This window comes from Centruroides sculpturatus, unplaced genomic scaffold (genome assembly GCF_000671375.1).
Source record: "Centruroides sculpturatus isolate CEXI.00-Female unplaced genomic scaffold, Cexi_2.0 scaffold2307, whole genome shotgun sequence".
In the NCBI taxonomy this organism is placed as follows: Eukaryota; Metazoa; Arthropoda; class Arachnida; order Scorpiones; family Buthidae; genus Centruroides; species Centruroides sculpturatus.
Window position 1 is genome coordinate 24,929 of NW_019386397.1, and position 21,998 is coordinate 46,926.

Sequence of the window (21,998 nt, forward strand, 5' to 3'; positions counted from 1 at the left end):
CAGGGCTCGTGAAGTAACACAGGAGCTTCACAGTATGCGTTACATTCACGGATCAATGGAGAAGTAGCCAGAAACAGGTTATTTTTAATCATTCCCAGATAGGAAAAGGTTTTTATGCACCCTTATTATAGTCGAATTAATCAATAAATCACATTACACAACCGATTTTACTTTTATATATAAGAGGGTAGACCCATCTCCATTCTCAAAATTAAACTTTTTTGCCATTTTATAATAATAAATAATATAAAAATTTTTGAAAATAAAACCTCGTAACAGATGGTGCCACACGACATTTTAACTTTTCCGCCGGGAAAGTTATACAACTCGATGCTATTTTTTTTTTTTTTAATTTGTATTTTAAGCAAATTACGCCAGCCATTTTGAATTTTTTCCTGTTGGAGTGAAAGTAGAGCACGTAGACGTAGATTATTTACCGTAGTTACAGAATTATTCGTAAATAAAATTCGAATTTCAAAACACATTGGCTGGTATGAAACCCGAGCCTATTGAACCGTTTTAAAAATAGATTTTTATTTTATTTTATATATTTTTATACGGTTAAAACGTTTGTATATATTATTTACATTCATCTAATTTTCTCATGTACTTGTTTCATATATATTTTGTGCTTTGGAGACGATCCAAATGGGTCAAATTCTACAAGTGTTCCTGCATCCCTTACCTGTTTATTTTTTCGTTAAAATTTTTATTATTTAATGTAAAAAAACGCAATTTTTATGTGAATTTTCTTTAAAATATTTCTAAAAAAATCAGAAAAACAATACAAATATTCTTCTTCCTGGAAACATGTTGCCATCCCTCGAGAATCTAGCCAATTAAATGCTCTTTTTTAAACTTTCAAACCGAAAAATTTGAAAAATTATAAGCCAATCAGAAAAGTTGACACACGAAACGGAAATTTACTGAGAAATTTCGATTTATAGCTAAAAATAAATTATTTAAAAAGAATTTTCTGCGGCGAAACTTAAAATGCGATGCTCTGTCAATAAAATATTTTAATATATATTCTCCCGAATATAATTCCGTAAAATTTAATATTCATACCAATACGTACTTAATTAATTATTTATTTTTCCGCTATTAAAGGGTATATATATATTAAGCTCATTCATTAATATAGATATATTCGCTGGCCTCTACGTTCATTCGTTTCAGTTTATCCATTACAAATAGCATAAGAAATTAGAATTGTTTAGAATAATTAACACACGAACCATTGATTTACTGAGAGAATTGAGGTTAGAACAAAAAATAAAACAACGCAGAATAAAAACGAATAAAAATCAATTTACTTTTTTTTAACGTGCAAAAAATATGGAAATTATAAAGTTATTTTTATAAAATTTAAGTAGAACACTTTATATTTTATGTATATACGCATAAATGTGTAAAATTTGGCTATTTTAATGCAGGGGAGATCCGTATATAAACAAGCGTGCATGCACTACTCCAGAGTGTTTTCCAACCGAAATTGTTTACTGGGCCCAAACCAAAAATAAAAATACAATGTGGGCCGCACATGTTTATTTACAACAAAACATATACAATTATACAGTGTTTTGTATTTATTCTAATGTGAAATTTGCTTTTCAATTTTTTTTCACTACTTTTTGTACTTTTTGATTTTAACTTACATTCATAAAGTTTGAGTTTTGCTATGAATGCTTTGTTTTCAAGCTTATTAAGTTCGTTTAATTTCATTGTGATATTTGGAAGGAAACATAAATTCAGAAACCACTGTCCATCATATAAATTTAGGAACATTCTGGTCCTTTTCATTCATAAAAATTTTAATTTCTTCTCTCAATTTACGAAATTTTTTAAGCATTTTCCACGACTTAATTAACAGAGATAACTTTATTAAAAATGGCTGACAGGTCAAAGAAAAGAACTAACTAACGGTCATTCTATTCTGAAATGACCTATAGAACCTTTACCTTGGTGGCTGACTATAATCAAATAACTTGACAGTAAAACATAATTAAACCCGTTAACAATCTAAACACGGAATGATATTTTAAATCTATATACACGTGTAAATGTGTAATTCTAATTAAAATTTTATTAGGCTTATTTCCAAAGAACGTAAAGAAAACAATAAAATTTCTTATCGTTTATTGGAAAGTTGTATTAATAACTTAAAGAATGTGTCGATTGCTTGACATTTATTACACATTTAGGGCAAATTTAAGGAAAAATAATTTCATTATACCAAAACACCAATTTAAAAATATTTGTTATTGTAAACATACTGATTAAATACACATATACACAGTATATACTGTACCTACATATATATTATACATTTGAAGCTTTGTTAAAAAATATTTAATAAATTTTAATTTCTGAGTGTACGTGATAAGGTGTTATACATCATACTAATGTATAACTATACATGTGAAATTTTATTATAATAAAAATCTATACAAGATAATTAGTAGTTTTAAAAAAAGACCGCAGAAAAACATTAATGAGGTCCGCGGGCCGCGGATTGGACATCGCTGTACTCGAACACTTCATTCTGTAAAGAGAGACGTTGGGAAGAATACACCACACACAAAAATGAATTTATGGCATAAATATATGCCAGAGGTGTCCTCCTACAATATCCCAAGAGCATTTTTCTTACAGATAAATTTAGAAAAGTAGTAGAAAAATATCCAATAGTGATACGCCATAAAGGATTCAACTAGCTCCTACTGCCATACAACAAATTGGTGTAAGATAACACCTTAATTTATATAGGGATTAAGTGAGTTTAGAAATGATTTAAGTTGCTTAAATTTAACAAGGTCGGCCGTTAAGTCGTAGAAATTAATGTCAACTATAATTCCTTATATAATCAGGTATAATTCTTAAAAAAATTGTACAAGAATTACACAGAATCCTGTATATTTTTATATAAAATTCTTACATACAAAAAGACAACAACAGTGTTTTCATCCTTGACAATTGCTATCATTACCTTTATTATGTCTTCGGATTGATTCGGGAGATATTAAAGGAGTGAGCCATATTTCCGGAAAAAAATGGTCCGATTTTCCTGAAAATTTCTAGCAACATTCCCCCTAACACACAAATCTCCTTGCAAAATCTCAAGAATTTTTTACAAAAGGCACGGGGAGTTATTAAGCTTCAAAAATCCACTACACAAAATCTCTGCATACAGAAAAAAAATCGCCAATTGTTTTTGCATTTCTTTACGTTTCAAGGTCCCCCGAGTCCAAAAAAACCTTCAGGTCATTTTTTTTGAGGATCGCCAAGCTTTCTCTTTGTTATATAACAGGCGGAATGAAACAGAATTCTGTGTATAGTTATGTATAAGGTTGTAGTGTATTACGTTTAATAAGATTTGGCATTCTGTGTATAATTCTGTACAAGATTCTATTCTTTATATAGGCCTAATTAATACTGATCAATATACAGAAGTGTACAGAATCTCATACAGCATGCTGTACAATTCTGTGTACAGCTCGAAGACATTCAAAAAAAGAAATATAAACTTTCCTCTAATAAATTCACATTTCCATCATTTAGAAAGAGCTTAAGTAGAATTTTAAAATACTTAATCTTCTTCAAGTGCAAAGTTCAAGTCTTAAATTAAATTTTAAGCCCGTAAGAGAATAACTTTAAAGCTAAATCATAAGAATAATATAAGATGATATTCGACTAAATTAAAGTTAAAGTAAACTCAGGCTTATTGCCAGAAAGGGATGAAATGTTCCAAATTTCTTTCTACTCCTCGCTTTCTACGTTTAGTGATATCAAATTTCCTTTTTAACTAAGCATTTAGTACACTAAAATATTAAATTTTTCGCAAATATCCTTAATTTATTCGACGAAAAAATATTTTAAAGTTAATTCTTTCGTTCCGAACTGCTGAAAACAAGCATCTTCCTCCTCCTTTTCATCTCTTCAGAGGATGAGAAAAACGATAATTTTATAAAATTTACTTAAATTTTTAACATGTACAAATGTTCAAAATTTAATTTAATATTCCTGCAGATACATAAGATCTATCAATAGAATTTAATTTAAAAAAAAGGAGTATTCTCCTTTCTAAAATTATCTTAATCGTTGGATTTAAGTTGATGCATACGTGTGAAGAACAGGATATTATAAAGTCAAGAGTTTAATTAATAGATTTAGAAAACTTCAGGTTATTAGCCCAGTCCTGAGTTATTATTTGGAACGTATCCAATAGAGTCGAATGTATTTATCACGCGGATGAATGTAGACAACGTTACTCACATTTTATATACCAAAAAATAAGCGATATCTCTAAGTTTTCCAGAAAATCGACGGTACGTGTGTCTGGACGACTAAAAAGTGTTTAATCTAGCTAAATTTTCCGCATAAAAAGCCATAAAGTGGCCACACTATTCGAGTTATAAGCGAAGAAAGGCCAAATATGCGTAAAAAAACAGACATTTCCGCGTTAAAAAATTAAGTTATTTATAATTGTTTTCCTTATTTTTTATAAGTGTTTATATAGTCTATTCCCGTGTCCTTTTGCTGTAACGTAAAACGTATATACAAATGACTCACCAAAATTTTGAATCACTTTCGAATTTTTAAAAAGTCGGAACCACCCATAAAAATAGCCGATGCAGTTGGAAAATATCCAAATATTTTAATTTGAAGAGAAAGTAGTCGATAAATTTTTGATTTTGAATATTTGTAGACGTGTTTTATAAAGTTACACACGTAAAAAAATTTATATATAAATATATTATATATGTGTGTGTGTGTGTTTTATAACTCGAAATGCATTTAAAAGGTAGACTTAATGCGATGAAAGCGCGGAGGAAATGCTTCCCCGAAGATTTTTTTGTGTGTATTTATAGAATATAATGGCTGTTTGCGTGCTGTTACAAACTTAAATGTTAAATTCGACTGATATATACGTATAGAAAAAGGTGGCAAGTTTACCGTTCTTACGTTAAAAAAAATGTAAACTTGCACGTCTTATACAAAGATTTCTAGTTAGTAAATGAGGTAGTGTACGTAAGATGTCTTACAATTTTCACTGTACAGAGGTCTACTGTACTTCTAAAGATCCTAATTGCTATACTACAAATACTATAGTATACAGTACTATTATAGTGTATTAGTATTCTCATGTAAAGCTAGCAAAGAACTATTCAATCTCTATTGCAATTGACACTGGCAAATAAGTGAGAAACAGTAAAAGTAAAGAACAGCAAAACAAAGTGGAAAAGCTGTACTTCTATGTCACATCGCTAAAGAGAGATCTTATGGATACTACTATACTTCTAAAGATCAATGAGTACTGTATGATGCATACCACTATACCGTGGATCCTATTATACATCCGTGAATGCTACCGTATTTAATGAACCCTACAATCAACTAAATGTAGCACGACCCACACAAAGGTTTTCCTGTCAAGTCCGTGAATCCTAAAGGCACCATACAGCACCGAAAGTAAATAATTTAGTAGTACAATACAAATAAGTTACAAACAATAATACACGTTTACGTTAATGCGAATACTACCATGACAGCACGTAAATGAAAATGTAAGGTAAATAATAATTTAAATAATTCAGAAAATATACATTTTAAAACATTATTTTAAAAATATCCTTTCTACTTATTAATTTTAAAATTCAGAAGCCAAAGAAAGACATTTACAGGGGTACAGCGTATTCATTTTAATAATACTTTCGGAGAAGGGAGAAGAATTTAAATAAAAAAAAATCCGATTGTAATCTCGAAAATAATCATTTAACAAGCCAATTTGGTTATTATATTTATGGGATGATTTTCAAAATAATAATAAAAAAACCATTAGAAACAATAATGATTTTCTAATAACTCCAACCAGACAAAGATGGCTCCACGAACCTGGTTGAGAGGTGATTTTTTCTTTCATGTATTCCAATTTACTTGACTTATAAATGGATGGCAAACTCATTTAACCGAAAAATTGGTTTTGTTTCTGAGTTGGCATGCATTTCTCTGACTTCTAAACCGATCACGTGAAAGCATACCTCCTAAAGTCACGTGATAAACTCTTCCATTCTGGTTACCACGGTTACAGTCGATCGATTTTAACTATTTTCTGGCATCCCCCTCCATGTTAGTTCTTCCCTTTATTGTTTATAATTGTAAGAGGGGGAAAGCTGATTATTATGTTTCTATTTACAACACTACAATAAGCGGAATTAAAACAATTTAAATTCTAAAAAGAAACTCGTCGAGAATATTTTACAATTTGTTTTTTAAAAACACAGTTAACGTATTTTTGGGCTCTTTTTTTTTATAATAATTTCGTCGTTTACAGCGTGTCAGTCAGTCGTACATACAGCGCGCGTGAGCATTAACGATCACACGAACACTAATTTAATAAGTTACACGCGATGTATACTAATTTGTACCACGGGACGGTAAACGGTACGGTACGAAACGGCGAATTTCTTGACGCCATTTAAATTGTATCGATATTAATCTTATTTACGGCCCATATTCAATACAACACGGCCATTTTATGTCAGACGACGTGTTCAATTTTCGCAACGCGTAGGCGTGTTGTTTCGTACATCGATGGTTTATTGTACCATCAAGGAATTAAAGCTTTCAGTCATTCAACCATCGATGATTAACCAATGGTTTAGAGGCAAAGGGGTGATTTTAAAAACCCATTACTGAAAAACTTGCTTTTTAAAATGGTTTTTAAGTAAATTTGGGTCAAACCACACCCTAGGAAAAAAAATGGGCATTTGTACTTTTTCATTTGATAGAGTGCGGCCGAGTGGTTTCTTTTTTAAAACCTCTCTTCTGCGTTTCTGTTAATCGCTACTTCGGGTATTTTTACAGTAGAAAAAAAAAACCCGATTTAGTCTCTGGCAGATTGCTCCGGGGACACACAAAAGAGGGGAGGGAAAGAGAGAAATTCCTGTGTTGAAAGTTGGCACGGCGCAAAATGGCAGAGTTTACGTTGTAAACAAACTGGCGGTATGACTGAAAACAATGGAAAGACAACGTACCTGAGGAACAATACTGTTATGCCTGCTTTTTCTACTGTATAGAGATTTTAAATCCTCTTTCAAGCTGGCAATATCAGAACAGGTATCACTAGTTTCGCGATGTGTTATCTTCTTCTTTTTAGGACGGATGTGGTTGGACATACTTCTCGGAGGACTTATATCAGAAGACGGAGTGCTCGAACATAAAATAACAACTTGTTTTTCTGTGGAATCTTGTTTGATGGGGCCTTTGGGAAGTTGTTGGACATCCTCGTTTTCCATAAGTGATAATTTTTCTGCCGATTTTCTACCTTTGACGCTATCTAATTCGTCTTCTACGTTATGTAGTACTTCATTGTGATATTCTTCCGGTATGGTAGGCACTGGATCATATTCGGAATGATTAGCTTCCGATGTCACTTGGTACTTTCTCTCTCCCATTATCTAAATCGTGCGGGCCCGCCCCGTTACATTTGGCAACACCATTCTCGCTCACTTCTGACTAAAATCAGTATTTGCAGCAGTTGCTATACCCGATTGTGGCTCCCCTAGTGGTGGCATCTTCACTCGTTGCTAGGCGACAAAACTCTCATTCTATTAAATTGTAAACAACCGACGATACGACGCTTGTTTTTATTTATTCACGATACGGAATTTTATTCTCGGCGAGAAATTTTATGAATTTTTTAAATAAATAATAATTAACTTTTTACGTATTAATGCAAGAACGGTTAGCTTATAAATAACGGAATCGTTTTGAAATTTGTCTTTTTCATTTAAGCCTGAAGTCACATGATTTGACGTTTGAGCACGTGACTCGCAGACAGTTCATCCGTGTGACGTAATACTAAAGTTTGTAAGAAATTAAGAAAATTCCCTCGTCTTTTATTAGTATAGGCCTTAAATCCCTAAAGTGAATAGTAATATGATAATCAGCATATTATCATAAATATGATAATCAGTAGTATTAGCATTATAATCCGTCATCTCTCACTATTAATCTATCACATAATAAAAAAAAATGATTTCCCTTTAATAATAATATAATATACGCTATAAAAATGAATTATGGGGTTCCTAGAAAAAAAATTATATTAAAAAAATCATTTAAATAATCTACATAAATATAATTTTAAAAATAAATCCATTTTTTAAAATAAACACAGATGATTGGATATTTTTAAATAACGTCAAATCCAATCAAATTCGTCTATTTAGTAATCAGTTATTTCCGTTCAAATCTCGGGAAGCGTGAGATAGAAACGATAACTGCCAAATCGTAGAATGTTATTGGTTAGAAATGATTTTAAATTTGCCAATCGGCATCGGTTACGCCATTTTGAAAGCTTAATTAATAATTAAAGTGTAATAAATTAACTTCAAAAGATTTAGTACGTATTAATTAGTGAATAACATCGTTATTGATACTTTAAATTCTTTTTAAATATTTAAATTTTGCGTTTTAATTAGAAAGAAAACGTTTTATTATAATCAACGAATATAATTATTTCTATCAACTTAATGAAGTTTCATTTATTTGACAAAAAATGTATTAAGTGTATTTAATTACTTATCAAAAGCCACAATTATAATAATGTAATTAAAGTAATTTAAAATAAAAAAAAAACAAAACTTTATTACATATAATGAGTAACGGCTTATCAATAGAATATATTTAGTAATATTAAATAAAATACAGTCGAACTTCTAATTACAACAACCTCTAAACAGAGGCCATTTCAGTTGAGCGTTATCCTATGGTCAAAAGGGGACAATTGCCCCAAGCAATCTTTTATAAAAAATATTTTCACAAAAAATTCTCCAGAAAAAAAAAATGTCTGAAGTCAACTCTGTACATGGGGCCTTCTAATTCAAATTTGCCTGGTCCTCTTGAAGCTATAACGCCTAATGGGCCATTTTTCAGGAACGTTCTTTAAACAAAAATGAATTCAAAAGAAATCCAAAGACCGCCTCCGAACAACGGACATTTTTTTCAGTGGCCATTGCTAAGAGGTTCGCATACATTTATAATTATAATAATATAAATAGTTTTTTAATAAAGCTATCTGCTCAACCGTAATTATGTCATCACAGTTACCCTTTGGAATTAGCCTTTATCAATTTAACGATTAACTTTTTTTTTTTTTATTCGCAAGAATAAAATTAATACATACAGACCTATTTAATATAATAAATATATTAAAATCATTTTAAATTGATGATAATTTTAGTTTAGAAAATTGATGAATCACGTGTATTTTCAATTACCATAAAATATTATTTTATTCTATCAATAATATTGAATTTAATAAAATTATTTTAGTCGTAAAAAATTAGTTATTTTATTTTAATTAAACCCACAATAAAGAATAAATTATCTAAATAAAATTACTTGTAAAAGTAATAATATTTATATTTCTCTGACGATGATTGGTCAATTTGAAATGAAATTGATATTACGTTCGTTATTTTTAAATTCAAACTGGCCAATANATAAAATTATAGGAAAAATGACATATATATATATATTTACGATTAATATTTTATCAATTATTAAAATTATATATTATAAAAATCCTCGTTAGTTTATTGTTTTGTATTAGAATTTTAACGGCGAGGAACGTTTTTTTTCGTATTGAAATGAGGGAATAATTAGTCGAATCTACGATAGATTAAGCTTAACAACTTACAGTATAACCGAGAAAACAGTTATTATCCTAGATACAAGATCAATGGAAAGGGTGTGTCGCACTGGAATCAAGCCAAATACCAAGAGACAGCTGCTCTACCTTAACACAATTAACTATTTTTTTAGCACCTAAATTGTTTCAAAAACTATGAAATTTTGCTTTATGCTCATAAAAAATAAAATAGATGGTAAAGGAATAATTTCAATTATTATTAGAAAAAATATAAATCTATCTTTGCAGAGGTTTTGTTTAAATTTTTTTATTTATTTTTTTCGTAGTTTGAATTATAAATTGCAGAAAAATATAATACAATTTCGATTTTTATACTACCGACTGATTTTTATGATATTAACGACATTTTTATGGTAATAACCAATAAAAAGAGGCGAAATAGAGATTTTTTTTATGACTACACAGGCAATAACAGGAATCTTAACGCCATGTTTTGTCCAATTTTTATGAAATTCCTGCCAATAAAATGTATTTTAAAATTTAATTTGAAGACAATTTGATTAATTAATATTAAAAACAGATAATTTCATTTAAATATATTTTTCCACATTTAAAAAAATTTATTTCATAAAATATATGCAAAACATGGCACTCAAATTTCCAATGTCGCTATTGTAGTTTTGAAAGTTTTCTACGTAAAAAAAAAATAAGTAATTACATACTCTAGATTCTAAAATAACGTTAAAGAGAAAAATCCAAATTTTTATTTAAATTAATTCCTGGAAGGCATTTCTAATTGTAATTTAGTAGGCAATATAACATTGACAAGTGTATTTATGAGATTCGGAACAAGAAGTAACGATACAACTTAATGGCAGGAAAGAATGGTGCTTGTTAGCTCTCCTGCAAGTATGTAGCGTGTTTAATTTCCATCTTTATCGATAGTTTACATTACTACATACATCAGTATCTGAACACAGCATTCTTTTTCACTAAACAAATTTATGGACTGATACAAGAAGTTGAGGAACACGCAAAACTCAAGGATTTCAAGTAAAGATTAAGCTTGGATTAATGGTAATTGACCTAGCAGAACATTGCACATAAATATCTGCAAATTCTTTATTTTGCACATGTAACAACTTCTAGAAAATACATTTAAGAATGTAGTTCCACTCAATAAATCTTAAATTAACTATGCTGCAGTTGTTTATGTCAAGCAAACGTAAATATTTCAGTGAAAGAATAAATTATACTTCTTTGCAGTGTTGTTGTGAGTTATAATGCAATCCCGAATAATTCTCATTACGAGATCTAAACCGCAAGGGACTCAAGGCGAATACAGATAATGAGAACCTTTGGCATAAACTTTCTGTGATGAAGTATAAAGATTCGAAATGACAGCCTCAATGAAGCAAAAAACACAAGCGATATATAATGAAATAATGTTTTTATTAACGAGTACAATGAAAATCTTCTGAAAGTAATATCTGTTGTGATTATCGATTGTGTTCTGACAAAGGAGGAAAGAGGGATGAAAAATTAGAAACATTAATGGATCATAGCTAGCAATTAAGCTTAGATCTTACAGTTCATTCAAGACGAAAAGGAGTTAACAATCTACATAATCGAAAAGGCCATCGAGAGCTCGTATGGGGTCCTATGGTAGAGCGAGTCCTTTTAGAAACTTTTTAAAAAATTTATTAATAAAAATTAGCCTTAAAGATTTAATTTTCTGTTGAGAAAATAATATTAATTTTATAGCGATAGGAATCCCTATTTGCACTAAGTTTTCTCTGGACACAGAAAAAATTCCCATTTCATCCCTCTCGACGGCCCTGATGATTTATATACCTTGAAAATTAATATTAATGAGTATAGATACAATCTTTGAACTAATATAGATTAAACAATGGGTATGTCTAGCTTAGTAAGCAATCCAATGACAGTTTTATATAAAACGAATTGTCATTGGCTCACTTACTCAACTTGTCACCTAGACACACTCAAGAACTTTTTTGGTATAGTCTTACTTGTTAGATCAAATCCAAAGTGAGCCGTTGTGATACTTTCAAGTCGCAATAACAACAGACTATTTTGAATGAAATGGATCAAAATATATAAACTATATTTTCTAATAAAAAAATCACGCATGCCCGCGAGAAAAACATGAAATTTATATTCCACGAGGCGGCATGCATAGTAAGTATGTTGATATACACCATGGCGTGTTGCTGCATTCATATGTAGAAAATAAAATCATAAATCAAGTTAATTCGTGCTTTATCTTTAAATAATAAAAATCCATATAATGATATTACTATCAATTTACATCAGGATATACCGTTTCAAAGCACAGCATGCTTAAGTCCCACATACAGGGTGCTTCAAAACCATGCTACACTGGAAAAACATTCCCACGTTTTACACTTTTGTGTAAATTTAATCTTGTTTTTCTCTTAAAAGTATAAACACAGTATATTTAATTTTCGTGAGTTTTTACGTTTTAAAATATAAAATTTCTCGCTATTAATCAAAGAGAAAATTTTGATAAAAGATGGAGATTTGTTAAAGTAAATCTTTGTATACGCCATCTGTTATCAATATTACTAATTAATATTTATACTTTTTATTTTTAAAAAATAGTATTTTATTTTTCAAAATAATTAAAAATCATGCAAAGACTAAACCGGCATGCAAATAACTATAAGAAAAGGAAATTAAAAACTAAACTTCTAAAGAATAAAAAAAAAGTGAAAACGTAATTGAAAAATTGATAAATTATTCTAATACGTTTCGCCATCTATTGGAGAAATAATTTTTTTTTCCTCTTTTTTAACTCAGTAAAATTTTAATTTAATTTTATGAGAACCGAAATAACTAATAATAAATAAAAGAATTTAACAATAAATAATTATTACAAAAAAAATTATATATCTTTTCTTTTTCTAAGTGATTAACTGTGAAAATTTTAAAACGTTACCTGATTATAGCGTTGACTCACGTTTCGCCATCTATCGGTCAAAAAACGTACCTGGGCCACTTTTTCTCCGACGTGATGTTTGCTATGAGATTGCATTTCTTTAAGAAACTTGGACGTTGTTGACGAATGACTGTTGTCTTTCTGTTTAGTCCCTCCATCAGGTGTGTCGTTACTAAAAGAAGGAGACTTGACTTGAGCCTGAGTTCGAAAACGTGAGAGATCAGAATCGGAAGATGCATTAGGGAGAGATTTGCTCAAGTTATTCGCTGTAACTGAAAAAAAAAACAAAAAACGAAATTATAATAATAATAATAAATAATATTTAAAATATTTTATGAATTATTTTTTACTCAGGTCTCTATTTAAAAAGTAAATAAATAAAAGTTTAATATTCAATATTATTTATTTGTCATATTTTCTGTTTACAACTACCAGATGGCACTCAATATTGATATCGATTCCAATATTCAAACACGCGTAACCATAGTTACCAGATGTCACTGGAAGCGGAAACTGCTACTAAATACCGAGATTATATTTATGAAATATTTTAAAAAATGAACCGCTACTTAAAATTATTTATTTGTCATCCGTTAAAATACTAAATTTTTCAATAAATTTTCACCAATCGATATCGAGATTACTAACTTACGTAACAATGTTTTTGAATAAGACGGTTTTGGCTAAAATCGGAAGCTCTAACTTTATTAATTTTTATTTCCGGTTTAATCATTTAAATACTTAAACTCTTAAATATTAATGTTTTGCAATAAACACAGGATGTGACGCAACGCGTGGGCGTGATGTCGTCAAAACGCCATTTTAAAAATGGCGACTGTACTTAAGATGATGTAATCTTACAAGAATTTCGATTTCTTAAAATGCCGCAATTAAAACAATGTTTTTAAAAATATTTTCTGGATGAAAACATCGTCCCTCGTAAGAAAAATAGATTAGATTTTTCAAAATTTATTTGTAATGCAAGAAATCAATACTTTAAACTGGCAAGAATCTCGTTATTTAACATAATTCTCGACAAAACCACCAGAAATTCCTCCAGGATTGAAGCCAATTTCCCGGATGAAGAATCCTATAAAATTATAGGAAAAATGACACTAAATGTATCATTTTTCTTAGATTCGATTTAGATAAATAAGATCAATGGAAGAACAAGATCTCTTTCGATTTACATAAATTTGATTCAAGATATAAAAGAAAATTAAATGTGGTTGGATAATATATGATTCTTGTCTTAATCCAACCGTTTTTCTTTTCTCCTCTGTAGGTACTAAAGAGGACCTGTTTTCATAACCACGTAATTTCGTTCAGGTCCATAATGGTGCAAGTCGGTATCCAGAAACAGGGCTCGATTGTACATAAAAAATTTCCGAAGAACTGCTCACCCGAATTCAAACCCAGGCCTCTAGAGCCTACTTTTTGAAAAAAATGTTCTGCCTTTTAATCACTAAGAGGATCATTTTTGCCCAGGCTCACAATCGGTGGTGAGAGATGGGGTTCAAGATATCCAGACGGGACCCCACCAAAAAATTCCTGTGGTTTTTCGATTCGTATGAACTCGATCCCGGGTCCCCAGAGCGGTAGGCTGCCATCATAACCGCTCGAACATCCGGCTTTATCCAATTGTTATAATAAAAATTAAAGATTTAAGTAAAAAAATTTCATATTTTAAATTCATAGTTTCTTTCAGTAAAATCCACAATATATTCTAAATTGCAAATTTCTGAATTAAATATATTTTCAAACTAACATATGAATACCTATCTATTAAAAAATCCATTAGTGTGCATAATTTTACATATTATTAAGCATTTATTTTCGTCTCTCTTCTCACTTTCATCACAAAACGAATTCAATACAATCTTTCGGACCTTCTCGATTGGATTATTTTCAGGTGGTTCTGAATACATTAAACATTATTGATTAAGATGATCCTTTATGTTAAAATTTTCAGTTGTTTAATTTGGTTCTGTGCAATAATGAGGGCATGAATCCATCAAATTCTGCAACAACACAATCACGAATTTGCCAATTTGCAATTTAATTGTATCATATATCGAGCGACAAAATCATCCTCTGGATTAACGTTTTCGTTTGTTTTTCTCTTTACTGCGTTACTAATCGCGATATCCCTACAAAATGATTTTTAACTTCATAAATTTTTCAGCTGAATATATTTTATTGTAATTAAACAATATTATGTACTATACCTATACTGTATCCACTTCTGAAATGTACTATTCTCATTGTATGACCATATTATTGTTAGTAGATTCTTTATACACATGGGAATTAAATTCATTAACTTGGCTGAACACGAAGACAGGCAAAACTTAATGAATACAATTCCCAAATGCCTACTGAAGACAACAATAATATAGTTATATAACGTCTAGTATATATATATATATATATATATACAGCGAGCCGTTGTTATAATGATATTGCAAAGCTTAATTACCAGTTTAAAATATTAATTAAACTTGAAATTGGATCATTTCAACTGTAATTAGCATATTCATTGAATTTCCTGGTGGGCATATATTTTGTGTGTTTTTCTTGTAAGAAAGATATCTGAAAATTTCAAACACATTTTAAAATTTAAAAGGAGTCAAGTACAGAAGGCCATTATGATTGTCTCTGATTACACTGTAACAGGGAACTATTACAGAAAAACTGAAAGAGGGAATATAAAAGCACATGCTCGAATTAAGAATGAACTTTTAATAAATCATTAAAAAGAGTAGTTAAACCTCTATGAAGCCCACTATTGGATAAAACCATTGAAAACTGATATTGGTCGTGGATTCGCGCCTCACAAACAAGCTGATCAAGTAAAGAATTAAATAAATATTTTAGGCCTTCTAATTACAACTACCGATGGAGAAACAATTTGATTTTACCAAAAATTAAGCACAGTTTTGGAAGAAGTGCACCAATCTATCAACTTATATATAATTGGAATGCCTTAAAAGAAGAATATAAAGATTTGTGTACTTACGGACAATTTAAACGGGCTGTAAAAATATTGAGATGTGATTAGTTGAGTGTATTTTTTTTTTGTTTTTTATGTATTTCTCGTTTTCTCTGTTTTCTCTCTGTTCTTCTCTGTTTTCTTTTGTTGTTTTGTTGATTGTTTACTTTGTAAATGTTTGTATCATTAGTTTTTCTTTTGACCCTTGAAAAAGGCCAATGGCCATAGGGTCGTATGATTAAATATTAAAAAAAATATATTAAAATATTAAAAGTTTCTCGGTTTTTCTTCATGTGACATCTAAAAAGAAGTCCACTTCCAATGAAAGTGCTCTTAGGAGGCATCTGTCTTGGCAGCTTGCCCATATGTTGCGTTGCCTCATACCATCGATCCAATCTTATACCATTAAGTGATGGTCTTATATATATATATTTATTATTATTTTCCTAAGATATTCAATATAATAATTCTGCTTAACTTTCTTTTATTGAAGAAATTACTTAGAAGCTACTCCTGAGGAATCAGAGAAAAATTCCATCTTCTTGCAAAACATGAACTATTCATTAATTTATTAATTATATGAATTATTCGAATTGTAATTGTCAGAATGTTATCTAAAATTATATTTATTCTTCCTACAAAATTTTATCACGTGCTTTATTATTAAAACACGAACATACAGTATGTATTCGATTTTCTTTTGCAGCTACCAGAAGGCGACACTAACAGATTCAAATTTAACCCTTAGAATAAACGTAATTTCGTATTTAAAATACTATAAATGCTCGAAATATAGTAATTAATATTCATCTACAAAATAAAATAAAATAATTATCACGCTACAATAACAATATTGGTTTAATTTCATATACATTTAGCAGCCGCTCAGCATAAAGATGCAAAGATGGCGATGACATTTTGAATAGTAATGTAAGAGAAAATTTTACTTAAATAATAAGAACAAAATAAAATAATCCCTTTAATTAAGTTTTCTGCAACTAAATTGATCGCCGTTTAAAAGTTGGATATGAAAATTAATTTTTCATCAATGGTGAATTTCAATCGCACAATTTGGAGTCTGATGTTTTAATATTGCATTTAAAGGATAATTCGGAATTAATTTACCCATCCCTCGATTTATTTGGACTGTGTAAAAAATAACGACACACTTGAAGCACATTCTGATATATTACCTCAATAATTCGCGTGCTCACGATATTCTGATAAAGAATTGCCGATCTGCATTAGTGCATCAGCAGGAGGAATTATGTTGTGAACTGTATATACACCTTACTATACTGCATATTGCTGATGTATTCCCGTCGATAGCGCTCATAAATCACGAACGGAAATTTAAAAGGAGTGATTTAAAACAAATTTTATATAAAATTCGTTTAATTTATGTTAATTCACGATGACTAAAGTATTTTGCTTGTGATACTTTTAATTTATGTTAAAGTGATTCAGTTAATTAATTTGTGTGTGAATTGCTCATAAAAATCATCTTAAAAATCTTTAAAATTCTGGAAATATTGGAAAATTTTCAAAAAAACTTCACCTTCGTGATGAAGTTCAGAAGTATATTCTTTATCATCATTATGAAACTAGAGGAACGACAAGATGGATTATTTTAATTATAGTCTATTAAATTATTTAAATAAGATAAAATTTATATAATATTAAACATTTATTTTAATAATTATCTTATTTTTAAAAAAAATTCATGTCTTGTGAAGCACGCATTCTTGGAATTTATTTCGAAATGTTGGAATGCTGTTCAATAAATGGATAATGGAGGAAGAAATTCATATTAAGAAAATTCTTTTCAATTATGGTGGGATTCGAGAAAATTACTTTCTAAGCTCGCTAAATGAAAATTTCAGTATGTTATAAGTGTAAAAAACTAATTTTACTAAAAATTAAAATTTACCTGTAGCTAGAGGAAGAGATTTAAGATGATCCTGTCCAGGATGCTTCACATGATCACACATATCTAAACTTTGCGTTCTTCCAACAGGAGGGTTGATATCACTTTCAGTAGGCACCACTGTCTCGATTTCTGGGCTATCTAACTCATAACGGGTAGGAGGGAGGCGAAGGCGAAGGGTTTTGCTACGATCTGCAAAAATATACAGTTGTTAATATCAAAGTACAACTGGTTAGCAACATCAATTAGTAAAATTAGTGAGGGAATAAGTAAAAATGATCGCAAAAAAGCATGCTCATGAAGTCTCCAAAAATCATGCTTTCGCAAAAAATGTATGCAATAAACATATTTATATATATATATTATTTTTTTTTCTTCTGGTAATCACTGATGTTAGTTCAGCTGGTTAATTAGAGCAAATAATCGCAGAAATTCAATTAAAATTGTTGATCATAAAGCCATTGCAAAAATGGTGCAGGGGATGCGGGTGCTGATATATATATAGATATATTCTTTTTTTTTTTTTAGAAGAGCGGCAAAGCAACATGAATCAAGAGATTACAAAGACCTGATGAGGTAGAAACAGGTGACATGTCTGCAGAGCACATTATCCTTTTTTCTTCTTGTTTCTTGGACGGTATAACTCGCTGCAGGATTGGGATATGTTTTAACACTGAAAAAATGTAGATATAAAATAATATCTAGGCGACGCTAACTATAGTTTCAAATATTAATAAAATAGATCCTTTGAATTATATGTACACATATATTTTTTTACAGTTTTTTAAGGTGCCATCTTGAATTATGACTGAGACATAAAAAAGAGAAGAAGAAAGAAGATTTTAATTATGAATATAAATCAATAATGAAAATAGCTACCGTTATAGATTTTTTCCGTCCTAAATATCAATAAAATGTCACAAAAAATTAAATATTTTCTACTTACAAAGCCTTGGGCTTGGGATGGGTGACGGCTGATAATCATCTCTATAAGGAGCATCTGTAATATCTTCAAAATTAATTATAAACATACATATTTCTCCTTCTTCGTTCCTTATGGGTGCCATAACTTGACTACATAAAAATTTGGTACCTAGAAGAAAAAAAAATATGTAGATGTAAATACGTAATATAGAAATTTTCGAGTTGAAGATCTTGCAATTGGTCTATTTTTATGATAAACAAACAAAAAAATCTGGACCAAGGTTGTGTGAAAATCAACATACGGGGCTTTGAAATCTCCTCTCTCTTCTGCATTAGTGATTGCTTCTCGGATATCAGAAAAATAGGAAACTGAAAGATGACTTAATGTTGACACTTTAATGTTTACTTGATAAGAAAATGAGTAAATGTGTTTGACATTGCTCATACCATAGAAGTGGCTTTGCAATGCGAAGAAACCTTTCAGCAGCTGTTTGATTGACAGGATATTTAGAAGGTTAAATAAAAAATAAGTCAAATATTCAAGATTAGTCACCGTTTAATGTCAATACCTCCAAGGAAAAATCATTTTAGAATCGAATTTATTTAGCAAAATAGGTTCTTTTCTAGGACCAAAATACGAAATCCCTCTTTATTACTAGTGTAACTTTTTATGTGTACGCTACTCTTATGAAAATTATAGAGTAAGATCCAATCACTTTCGTGGATTTGTGTGTTTGAAATATTCATAAAACAGAAAGGATTTATGACTATAATATCGAAAGTGAATATATAAAAGGCAAAGTTCTTGACGTTTTGCCAGCGGAACAAAAAATCAGAACTTTTCTTTATCTCATTGTTAAAATTGGAAAGTTTTCTGGTAACATTCAGAAAAAAAAAAAAAAATCCGGCAAAATTGCTTAATCTTCCCGGCAACGTTTGGTAGCGCCATCTGTTACGATATTTTATTTTTAAAACTTTTTATATTTTTAACTATTACAGAATGGCAAAAAGCTTAATTTAGAGGATAGGAAGTTTATAAAAAAAACTGTAAATGCTAATAACGAGTGAAATCGTCATTAAGTCCGACTCTACTCGAGATACACGCGCTCCCTTTATCTTCCTACCCCGTCGACCTTTAATCACCAAAATTTAATAGCATCAATTCCCCTAATAAACAAACCTCCCTGTAAAATTTCAGAAAATTTCCACAAAAAGCACAGGAGTTATTAAGATTGAAAGAGGGTGAAAAAAATCGTGCTCCCCACACACACAAACATGCATCCATACATAATTTTTTGAAATTAATTTAACAAACATTTTAAAAATTTTTAAGCAATAAAATAGTATAAAAAGGCATTAACATTAAAAAATGGCGTGTTCGTAAGAAAGAAAAAAGGGTGATAAAGGAGAAGAAGAGTTATAAGAGTTAAATGTCACAGAAAAGAGGACAATATTGTCTTAAAGGCTAAAAAAGTGACGTGATAATTCAGACATGTAGAGACTGATTAGTGTAATAGGTCATGGACACGGCAATTAAGGAATTTCTGTAAGGTATACAGATATAGAAGAAAGAGATAGGTCATCCGAGACCGAAAAAAAATTTTTTTCTTTTTCTTCTTCATGGAATAAAGAATAAAATAAGATAATTTATTACGTATTATAAAAATCTGCAATAGAAAATTGCTTTTAAATTAAGATTTCTTTTAATACATCGCTTGATGTATCAAGTTGATGATGTGAAGCTATTTTAGATAAAGATCTCTCTCTCTATGTACGAAACTTAGATATTTATCTTTGTTATTTTCCACGTGGTTAGAAATGTGTATTATCAAAAAATTATCGAAGATGATATACAAAATTTTTCAGTATTAAAAGCATTTATCAATTGTAAGAATATACAAGTTTAAAACCAGACACATTTATCAAGTCTCCTGATACTTACAAGAATCTTCGATTTTATTCAAAAAAGCAGGAAAAAGAAAAAAAAATCTGTAAATTTTGTAAAATAATAAAATTTTATATAAACGCAATTATTTTTATATTTAATATTTTAATTGTTATAATAAATTATTTGTAAAATTCTAAAATTTATAAGTTTAACATCTTGTAAGCTGAATAAATTATCTAAAAAGTACAAATAAAATTTTTAATTCTTTCAAGACATTTTGGGAGAATTATATTATAAATTTTAAACAGAATTATTTTTAAATATGATTTTGTTCAATAACATTTCCTGCTTTCAATCCGAATTATTCATTTTTATGTTAAGAGATGGCGCCATAAGCAGTGCCTACATAAAAAATTTTTTAAAATAAAATCTTTTTTACTTTTTTCCGAATATTTTTTATAATTTAAAATGTATTTTCCTTTGAAGTTAATTATTTAAAAAATAATATAAAATAAAAATTGTAATCATTTTAAATAATGTGAACATTTTTGTATAGTATAAAGGGCCTGTAATGGCCGAAATTTGAAACATACCTTTAATTAGAGAAAAACATACAAAAAATATTAATTCATATGCCTCTATGTCCTTATTTTCTACAATTTGTTAAATGTTTGTCTACGAGGACTAAGCTTATTAATAGGACGTATTGCACTGGTGTTTTGGTTTTTGCAACTGAGGAAAAAACCAAAACACCAGTGCAATACGTCCTATTAATAAACTTAGTCCTCGTAGACAAACATTTAACAAATACAAAAAATATGTTTAAAATTTAATATTTAAAGCATTTTATAGAATTATTCTTTATAGTATGTGATATACACCAAGTTCTGAGCAAAAAATGATTATAGATATAGAAAATTGTGTAGAAGACTTAAATACATACATACTGTACTTCAATATATATACGTTCATAAGGGTGGTACAGAAGAAAAGAACTTCACAATCCACACAGCAGTTGCATTCACCACTATTGTCAATGTACTTTTCACCTTGTGGATGCAGCACCAAAACAAAAATAACTCAATTCGTGGCATTCTAGCCAAGTATCTTGAAAGCACTTTGATCAACAACTTGAAAACATCCAGACTCTCAAGAGCAGCAACACTATCGGAATTGGGAAAAGGCCTAGTTAGAAAAATAGAACTTTCCTTTCTGTTAGGACAATTTCAAGATGTATAAGAAAGTTTCAGAAGCCATCTACTTAATCTTGAAGCATCGCATGTATTAAAATATTTATGAAAAATGCTTGATTAAAACTAGATTAATGTAATATTTAACGCTGCGGAAATTAATTTTCTTGTATATTTTACTTATTTAATTTGATGAAACCCATACATTTTTTTACAGAAAATTAAATTTATTTTCACAAATGAGAAATCTAAATCCCCATTTGTCGTGTCAAAGCATCGTGGTTTCTTCGGTAAAGATCCACTTTATGAGTCACTGTGGAAGATTCAACGTAAATGATAATTTGTGAATCAAACCACATGAATTAGACTGTTATAAGAAGGAACAGTTTAATGATTTGCACAGTTCAACGAGTAAGGCTGATATATACTAATGAAG

At 29.5% G+C, this 21,998-nt stretch overlaps 1 protein-coding gene across 3 annotated transcripts in view; it reads right to left on the reverse strand.

The window, feature by feature from the left end:
- The window catches only part of LOC111614820 (potassium voltage-gated channel subfamily H member 6-like), a 44,785-nt gene extending 23,380 nt beyond the window's left edge, over nt 1-21,405 (reverse strand). For 2 of the 3 annotated variants that reach the window (XM_023356187.1, XM_023356185.1), the window contains exons 1-5: nt 21,316-21,405; nt 18,507-18,653; nt 18,129-18,233; nt 17,564-17,752; nt 12,642-12,913 (exon numbers count right to left, since the gene is read on the reverse strand). In XM_023356187.1, coding sequence (XP_023211955.1) covers nt 12,642-12,913; nt 17,564-17,752; nt 18,129-18,233; nt 18,507-18,627 — 687 coding nt within the window. In that variant the 5' untranslated portion in view covers nt 18,628-18,653; nt 21,316-21,405. The remainder of the gene's footprint in view (nt 1-12,641; nt 12,914-17,563; nt 17,753-18,128; nt 18,234-18,506; nt 18,654-21,315) is intronic. The other variant, XM_023356186.1, reaches the window with a different exon arrangement.
- Nucleotides 21,406-21,998: the final 593 nt, after the last annotated feature.